The sequence below is a fragment of the Trachymyrmex septentrionalis genome, unplaced genomic scaffold, assembly GCF_001594115.1.
Source record: "Trachymyrmex septentrionalis isolate Tsep2-gDNA-1 unplaced genomic scaffold, Tsep1.0 scaffold80, whole genome shotgun sequence".
Taxonomy (NCBI): Eukaryota; Metazoa; Arthropoda; class Insecta; order Hymenoptera; family Formicidae; genus Trachymyrmex; species Trachymyrmex septentrionalis.
In genome coordinates, this window is record NW_017305988.1 from 46,689 (window position 1) to 56,006 (window position 9,318).

A 9,318-nucleotide genomic window follows, 5' to 3' on the forward strand; every position below is an offset into this window, starting at 1 on the left:
ACAATTGAACGTTATTAAACTCGGGTAGCAATCAAGTAACATTAACTTGTTCTCATCTTGTTTCATTTGGACGTTTGTGTTGCGTGAAATTCATTATGTTGCAGGTTTCGTCATGAAAATTATGCGCTGCCAAACGAAAAAGAAGTCAAGATGCAAACGTATAACGAAAAATTCGATTCTCGGTACTAGAGTTATCGTGAATAACGATAACTGATTCTTTGTCGCTGCACTTAACTATTTCTATCGTTTTCCTCAAACTTCAAATACCTATTAATATTACAAGTATATCTATTTCGTTTTAAATTCAACGAGGGAGAGAGAGAGAGAGAGAGAGAGAGAGAGAGAGAGAGTGTTGCATACATTAGTTGAACTGCAAAGAATAGACCTAGGCTGCGTTCGGGAATTTCACCAGAGTGCCCTAAGTAATAATGTCTTTCCATGTTCATCGTTCGTACGATTTAAAGAAAATAAAACGAAAGGAGATAAGACTATGCTCTCGGGTGCACTTGGCACTTGGTTTTCGCAAAACAAATGAAATCGGCGAATAGCCAAGTAGCCCGCGCGCGATAAGATGCTCGCGCTCGCATGTAAACAAACGGAGCTGTCAGTCGGATCGATGTAACGTAAGTAACAGCTGTGCGCCGCGCGGAGTCGCGAAATGGACAAAGAACAAAGGCGACGGGGAAGAGCGCGAGAGGAAGAGAGAAAGAGAGCGAGAGCGTTCGATGGAGCGAGGGACAATAATGAGATGACGTACCGTAGGAGAAGCGAGAGGGTTTTATTGTTGGCGCATTCGAGGATCTTCTTTTTCTCCCATCCCTCGACCGTCTTCACCCATTCCTCGCCTGGGCTGCGCCAGTCCTTGGATATGAACGGCATCCTGGCTTGACAGGCCTGACAGGCGACGACGACGACGACGACGACGACAATGACGACAAACTGGAGCGACACTCGCAGCTCGTTAACACCGAGACGGCGCAGGGCGCACCTCGCCGTGTCCGCGGACGCCGAATGTGTGATGTGCGTCCAGCAGTCCAGCGTTCCGACTCCCGCGTCCGTTCAGTCCGCTGCCTGCGACTCGCTCGCGCTTCGCCGCCGAGCCGAGCAAGCCGAGTACCGAGCGGCGAGCGCGCATGGCTTTGTTGTAGTGACGTCACCGCGCATCAGCTGTGAAGCCAGCGCGGCGCGGCGCGGTGCGGCGCGTCAGTGGCGACTCCGCATGCTTGACTTGAGACTGCACCATTCGCAGCTATTCGCCTGACTGCGGTCTCGCTTCCGGCTGGAATGAATTCGCGTCTGGATATTTCACCTGTCAACAAACTGATTTTCTATTTGTTCAGAAGTCGAAGAAAAATTCCAACTTCTGTTACTTGTATGTATCCACGTTTAGCGCGAACCATCAGATTCTTGGCTGCAAGAATAAAAGACACGATGCTCGACTCTGATAACTCGATAAATTTTTATTTCAGTTGTACAAACGTAATTGATGTCTAGTCTGTTTTGTGCTGAACGTACGAACGTATAAAGGATAAGAAATAATACACCCAGTGTGCGTGTGACTCAAGGCACACATGCATTCCGCATTCAAGTCATCACCTGTTATCAACAGCTGAGAGCTGTTGATGAAATACAGATCTCGAATCTCAAGTGGCAGCTGGCAGCACTCTCTGTTCTCGTATATACTGTATGTAGCAGAGCGTTGAATAAATCATGGATGGAGCCACATGGAGCGGCCGGCAATGTGATTACCTCACAAATTATTAAAGGGCGTTTGGAGTAGAGAGGAAGAGAGAGAGAGAGAGAGAGAGAGAGAGAAATCTGTCTAATGCATAAAAGTTGAAACCCAGATGTTCTTCGTTTCTATAATTAATTATATACATCAGGCACTCAATATACGAATTTCTCTCTCTCTCTCAAATCAACTCCACTTTTTCTGAACTTCTTAATTTTAACAGAGAATTAATTTATATCTCCGTCTTTGCATTTTACTTTATGGAAGAAAATTATGGAGTAACCAATTTGACTGAACTTATAAGAAATTCGTATATTGACCTAATGTTTGAATAAATTTATGTTCAAGCCTCTCTTTTTTCTTCGACGAATTAAGTAATTAAGCTAGCTTTGTTTTTCTGCGCGACAGAATTCGATTTCGGACACGTTTGAGATTTTCTTCCTCTGCCATGCCTGCCATGAGGAAACTTCGTCGACAAGAAGGCCTCGAGAATCTGTCCCTGATCTATCCACCACTGATCTCCAGGCATACACTGTACACATGACGTGGCGGGCGTGCGGAGCAGTGCGGAGTGTCACGGACGCTGACGGCTAACAAGTGGACGCGCACTGGTCGCCGACCAACTGACCGAGCAGTCTTAATCGCTCCGCGCCGCAAGCAAATTGTTCATCGGGCGCGCAACATGTACCTCGAGTTGCTCTGATTGTATACAGGGATATCGCCGTCAATGCCGTGTGGTGTGGCTCATCAGCCTGATTGAAGGTACCAATATATATACATGTATACGTAAACGCCACGCTGCACCGTCCCGCCCGATTGTACGGGTTTTCCGTCTCTTTCACGGTTTCGTAATTACGCATAAATGCAGTCGGGCTTGTTTATTACGTTGCGTATTGCTTGGCACGTGCTCTCACGCAACTCTCTCTCTCTCTCTCTCTCTCTCTCTCTCTCTCTCTCCCCTTCTATTTCTCATAATATTCTGTCCTTGTGCTGCCCGACAGGATATGGACCCAGGTATTTACCCGAATCACATTACGTTTCATTTTCGATGAAATTATACGATGAATTGGATAAATCTCGAGTTTTATCGTCGTAACAAAGCTTCTGGCACATTTGACGTCATTCCCGAACTATGTGAATATGCAGAAACATACTTTTCTTATCGACATTATCATTTTAATGTTTACATTAAAATTGTGCTAGACGCAGTCCACCTTAAAACATTTTTTAGATTTTATGCGACTCTCGTACTCTGCAATTTCGTAGCGAAATATAGGGAGATATCAGGAAAAATAGCGAATATAAGATGGAATTTATAAGCACATATGTTATATTGCATTCGTTTGTGTAAATTTTAATTGTCATGTTGGTCTCAAAGATAACGTGGAATATTTTTGTAATAAAATAAATAATGAAAGAAGGGATTTTATCTTTATATAAGTAGAAACACTATCATGTGAATTATCTCTACTTTATTTTTTTTTTTATCATGTTTTTCAATCAAAATTTGTATCGTAAAAATTCGTAGTTAGAAAGATAAATATCCTATATTTATATCTCATGATATGATGGTATTTATATTTTGACATTACTTTGCACAATCTTATCATTTGTTGCATTTTGACCTTTCTATGTTATAAATAAACTCACTATTTCTTAAGAATGTCATAGTCTAACATTTATAATCGCATTGACACCATTTGTCTGTTCAATCATTATTTATTGATTATTATTTTATTATCATATGTATAATTTTATTAATTAATGTATGATTGACCGAACGATTTTCTGACCATCCCGTATACTTTGTTAGAGAATGTAGGCAAGGAAACTATACTAAAAGTGACAGATTGGTTACGTGGAATTTGGGAAATGAGGCGACGTGCCGGTGGACCAGTTCAACAATGGATTGATTCCATACCATCGACCGCAAAGTCGGATATTGTCATTGCGAGCGAGTGTCGAGAACGTAGCCCGAGCCATAAAGATAAACCGTTAACACCAACCGAGCCTAAGGACATTCCATTTTCTAAGGACTTACAATCTCCAAGCATGACCGTATCAGCGCCTATTAACGTTCCTAAGTCTACAGCAATGAATACACCGATGTTACCAAGGTATTAAGCAAGTATTATTCATGATCAAGGAGTTGGTTACTGATTGAATCACGAATATCCGTTTGAATTTTTTAGTTCACTTCCTCATCAGAGACTGGCGCGAGATGCGAGTTTTCAGTCGGACAGCAGTCACTGTAGTAGCGTCGAGAGTTTATTAGAATTGCGAAAGGCAGATCCGGCAGCGATTCTGTTTGATCTTGGCTTCGGTGGCTCCACGGCCAGTCAGCAGGAAAACGGTACAATTTCTCGTATTCCTAGAAGGTTCCTACAGCCGTCGTCGTTAAGAGGCATCGCCGTAGACGAGTTTCTCAAGCAGCAACAGGAGACTACCGAATCTTTTGATTCAGTATCTTTAGGATATAGAGGCCTAACAGGTAAAATGAATTTTTCAGTAGCAATAATCGTAACGATTACACACTATGTTCAAGAAGAATCAATTTCTTTTGAAAATAGTGAACTCTGAAATTCATCATTCTACGTGTGAAAAACAATAAGAATTTTATAATTACTATATCTATGATTTGTATCTTTAGTAGTATTATCACCAAATGAATTAAGAACAATATTTTTATAACGTTGATTATCCAATTTATATTTCTGGATACAAAATGTATCCGCAAACATTTTGCCATATAGAATAATAATTTTGTAGGAAGCAATAGCGCATTATTCATTCCTACACGTGTCCGACAGCGCAGAAACTCTGGATCAAGTAATTTTGTAAGTCTCGCGTGAGAATCAGTGATCAAGACTGTTTTAATGTATCTTTTTTTAAAACCAGTTTAATTGATTTATCTAGAACTACATAGCTGTTCTCTTTTATTTATATTATTATTTTTTTGATAATTTTTATTTTAGTAAGCATTTTCACATTACAGCTTCTTGTTTTTGCTTATTTATGCGTCAGTCGACATACAATGTTTATACTATTTTTATGTAGAAGTTTATTATTATTTTTGTATTTTCATTACAAAACTTGCTTCTAAAATTTCCAAATGCTCGATAATAATCTTATATAAAATAGAACAAAAATGGATTTTGCTGGATTGTAGATATGCAATTAATTATACATGTGATTTAAGTTTTAAATTAATTTTGCATGAACAATAGTATGCAAGAATAATACAATGATGTGTACTAATGCATTAAAAATAAATTCAAAGCGCAAACTAGTAGTGATAGAATCGAAATGTGTTTCTTAACGTTATCATTGAGGTATCTTAAAGTAATATTTAATTTTCTCTAAATCGTGTGCAATAATCTAGCCGTTTAAAAAAAATATCCAGTTGTATGAAATACACCACTAATAGATGGAATTTATGCACGTGTTATATGTTGTTTTTAGAATACATATGTATTATTCTATTTTCATTTGATGTATTTTACGTATTCCATGCATTGCATCTTGTTCTACGGAAATTAGTGTTATTGATCATTAATGAATATACCTTGGTATATTCGATATATCTTGGTTTTTTTTCTGTATTTTCAAAGGATCGCCATATGTAGCCCCATCGGAAATTGTACAAAAAATTATGGAACGCTTGCGGGAACATGATAGTCATGAAGTGGATACGAGTTTATATAATTATAATCAGTACAGTCCATTACATCAAAATGGAAAATTCTCTGTGCTGTCTCCTGATAATAGGCAGTTTTTGGAACAGCCACGTTCCAAAAGCCCTGATATGCACAATAAGCGCATGATCATAGGTAAACGAGAAATCTGATGCAAATAAATTTTAATATTGACATTTAATTTATATTGCTATGTAAAATTGAAACATGATAAAATGTTTTTTTTCTCTTGTAGGGCAAAAATCATTTACTTTCGGATGCGACGGAAATTTAATTGAAATATCTACCGATGGTACAAAACTTACGTGCGATTCGGTAAATGATCATAATAGTTTACTGGATGCCAATGAATCTATAGAATTAAAGCAATCGTCTCCAGAAGAAAGTATGACATTCCAACACCGATATCTTTCAAAGTATGACAAAAGGCTAGCGAAGCAATTGTCGTTTGATAATACTGTCGAATTTTCTGAAACCGACCAATTATCAAAAGATGATCGGGAGACCTCAAATAGCTTAAATATTGCTCAAAGTGACACAAATATAGATGATAGGGAACAAGAATATACAACAAATACAATTTTTAGAAGACATGAATTTTCTGATACTCGAAGGGCTAGCGATGGTTCGTGTGACACTAAACCCCTAAAGAATAAATTATTTTATGAAAGACGATTTAGTGATAGTGCAATGCGTATTGCTGAACGTCAAAGTAAAGAGCATACGTTAATGCAAAAGAGGAAAAGTCTCAAAAGACAGTCTAGAGTATGTGATAAAACCGCAATGTATTGTTGCGATCTAAGTCCTATTAAGTCTAGCATACCAAGTATAGTAATAATAGAACCTAATGTAGATAATGAAGTATCGAGTGGCGTAACTGATAGTGCACAATTAAATATACTGAAATCATTCGAGCCAGCCGAAGATAAAAATGATCTGGAGTTAAAAACGGAGACAGGATTTTCGTTTAGTAAATCTGATTACATACCTTCGCCATCAAATGTTAGTGAATCTATCAACAGATTAGAACGTTTTCAAACCGTACCGGAAGATTCGGCGTCTAGTGATCATTCTTGTACGGAAGATAATCAAGTCTGTTGTTACAAAGGTAAAGTATGTAAAGATTGTAAGCATGGTAAAAACTGTCCGGATTGTTGTTGTTACGCTAACAAACGGAAATATCGGAAAAAGATGCAGAAGATTATGCAAGAGAATAAGAGATTAGAGGATATGCTAGCGAGAAGTAGGAGAGAAGTGGCACAGATTCGTGATATGCTAAGCAGTGTGTTATCAGTCAGGATGGAACCAGGATTTTAAGAGCAATTGCCAATTTTGGTAAAAATAATACTATCATCTTGTGATATGGGGGGGGGGGAGGAGGGTGAATATGATACTTTAGAGAAAATTAATATCTTGTAGAGAATTTTTGACTTTCTATTTAACACTTTAAACTAATCTATTCTTCTATTTCAGAAATCAAATATTTTTGAAGTATACATTTTTTAACAAATGCTATTTCTGAAATGTACGTATCTAAGAACAGTCTTTCAGCATATCTTTTTATCTAAAACTAAAGCCGACAAGTACACTCAATTATTTTTGCATGCTTAATATTAATATAAATCTTTTTATATTTCTGTTTTTGTTTATACTTCTTACATTTTTTTTACACTCAACAAAAAAGTTATAAACATAAAAATCTTATTACATTATGATTTTATTTAAGATTAAGTATTGGCACACGACTAAAAAAAAAAGTGCATTTTTATCATCAGAATACTTCGTTAATACTGACATAGGTGAATTATTAAAATAAATATAAACTTTTATTGTGTGAAATAAAATATCAGTTTATATGGATGATATTTTGAGATTGAGAGAAGAGATACTTTTTGTAATCGTTATACAAGATCACTTGAACGTGAGAACATATGAAATCCATTTATCAAATGTCATTAAAAATTTGCACAGCTAAGCCAAGTAATCGAGCGGATAAAGATGAACTAAATAATATTTATTAGTATATATAAATTCAAATATAAATAATCTTTTTATTTGAAATTTTATATATTATTTGAAATTTGACTGCACAAAATTTACATTTTTATGAATTTTATTTTAAATTTTACATACTCGAGACTTAGTCTTGCGTTATTTCGACTTTTCTGTTTTTAACTCTATCTCATATTCTAATTGTTACATTATTATGTAAATCGCGTACATTCCGCTACCATATCTTCGAATATACTCGTTAAGTTTGAAGTATTAAATTAACTTTTAATTAATGTTATCTTATAACTAAATTTGTTGATTGAATATCTCTAGTTTATAATTGAAAAATAATAAGTAACAGTCATAGCTATGCCTTGTTCACGTTTAACAGAATTTTTCTATATAATTAAGCATTTTTGTATGTATAATATAATGCACAAAAGGAAGATTAATTGCAAGTGGAGAAAACACAGTTAGAACAGTAATGAAAGTTTGATACTTTCGTCACTCTTTTTAATAATTATATATTCACACAGTAAGATTGAAATGCTGGTCATTCCATATTTTATGCAGACAAAAAGAGATCTAGTCTTCTACAATGATAATACTGTCGATACGTGGTGTGGTAAGATGTTCAACTGTTAATTCTTCATCTTTTGTCATTTTCTTACATTCAAAATAATGTGTTCTCAAGGAATTTCTCAGAAAACAACTCATGGTTTTGGGTATCAATTATTGAGAATTAATTTATGCTGCCATATTGGAGTACTTCTTGAATAATAGTATATTTCCACATATCACATTATAGATATAAATAATATACATTCATTTAACTTTAATCTAACGGGATCAGTAGCTATAATATATTTAAAGAAATCTCTACGATTTAATAAACTAAATAAAATGAAGAAATGATCTAAGATTTAAAATCAAATCGAATGACATATACTCGTTCTATTGAGATCAATTAAATGTAAATTATTTGATATTAATAAAAGAGCACTATTACCTACAATATTTGGGGAAGGAAAAAGATGTTAAATATATATTAAATTAATATATATGTATTGTTATGAAATGTATGTATAAGTCTGTTCATTCTTTTTACTTAATACTTAAAATGCTAACATCAATTGAAAGTTTATTTGATATTACTAAATGCGGATTTAATTTTTCCTAAGTTATAACATCACTTAATAAAGAAAAATGCCTTTTATTTTATCGTAATATACAAATAAAACCATAGTTAGTACAGAAATACAAGATTGTGAAAAAAAATATCATACAATATAAATAAAAAAATTTAGAACATTAACATTTACGTAATAGAATTTTCATCGTCCAAATATTTTATATAACAGATTAGTTTATCTGTAACAAATTTTCCGACTTCTTACAATATCGAACGATGAAATCTTGCTAAGATACGCATTACTTACGTAAAGTATACAGAAAGTAATTATACAAATGAATAGAAGCAGTTATTAAGATGTAGTTATTAAGATACAATGTACAATTGTGGAAAAATTTAATAATAAATATATACCGCAATTGAATTTCGTTTTTTTTTTAATACGTATTAGCCATAATTTGCACCTAATGAATTTATCAGTTAAACACACTGCTAAATGTACCGTTTATAACACGTTTCGTAGAAATCAACTGTTCACTATAAACTATCCAAGTATCTTTTTTCTTTTTTCAAATATATTTTTATATATTATAATTTATATTATAATATATATTATATTATATATTATATATTATTATATATACATATATGTATATATAATTGTTATATACAATTATGTAATTTATTAATTGTTATATACAATTATATAATTATTATATACATAATACATAAAATATATAATTATATATACATATATATATATATAT

The 9,318-nt window shown here is 34.3% G+C and overlaps 2 protein-coding genes across 5 annotated transcripts in view; one reads left to right on the forward strand and one right to left on the reverse strand.

The window, feature by feature from the left end:
- LOC108754733 (F-box only protein 32) overlaps window positions 1-1,062 on the reverse strand; it is a 14,066-nt gene extending 13,004 nt beyond the window's left edge. Inside the window, exon 1 of the mRNA XM_018497269.1 lies at window positions 758-1,062. Within this exon, the coding sequence (XP_018352771.1) occupies window positions 758-879 (122 nt within the window). The 5' untranslated portion in view covers window positions 880-1,062. The remainder of the gene's footprint in view (window positions 1-757) is intronic.
- Window positions 1,063-1,670: 608 nt separating this feature from the next.
- LOC108754731 lies at window positions 1,671-7,009 on the forward strand. Of its 4 annotated transcripts, none has more exons than XM_018497266.1 (8): window positions 1,671-1,741; window positions 2,141-2,494; window positions 2,734-2,746; window positions 3,546-3,849; window positions 3,925-4,223; window positions 5,344-5,562; window positions 5,663-6,535; window positions 6,901-7,009. In XM_018497266.1, the coding sequence occupies exons 3-8, from the start codon at window positions 2,737-2,739 to the stop codon at window positions 6,915-6,917; spliced, it is 1,722 nt and encodes a 573-aa protein (XP_018352768.1). In that variant the 5' UTR covers window positions 1,671-1,741; window positions 2,141-2,494; window positions 2,734-2,736; the 3' UTR covers window positions 6,918-7,009. The 4 variants fall into 4 exon arrangements, with proteins under 4 accessions (XP_018352768.1, XP_018352767.1, XP_018352766.1 ...); XM_018497265.1 differs by lacking the exon at window positions 6,901-7,009 and adding an exon at window positions 6,619-6,723; XM_018497263.1 differs by lacking the exon at window positions 6,901-7,009 and having other exon boundaries at window positions 1,674-1,741; window positions 5,663-6,894.
- The last annotated feature ends 2,309 nt before the right edge of the window (window positions 7,010-9,318 follow it).

Excerpts from the sequence above, each read along its gene's own strand:
- LOC108754731 (XM_018497263.1), top strand. Across the intron at positions 3,850-3,924 it reads AATACACCGATGTTACCAAG|TTCACTTCCTCATCAGAGAC; the intron begins GTATTAAGCAAG and ends TGAATTTTTTAG. Across the intron at positions 4,224-5,343 it reads AGGATATAGAGGCCTAACAG|GATCGCCATATGTAGCCCCA; the intron begins GTAAAATGAATT and ends GTATTTTCAAAG.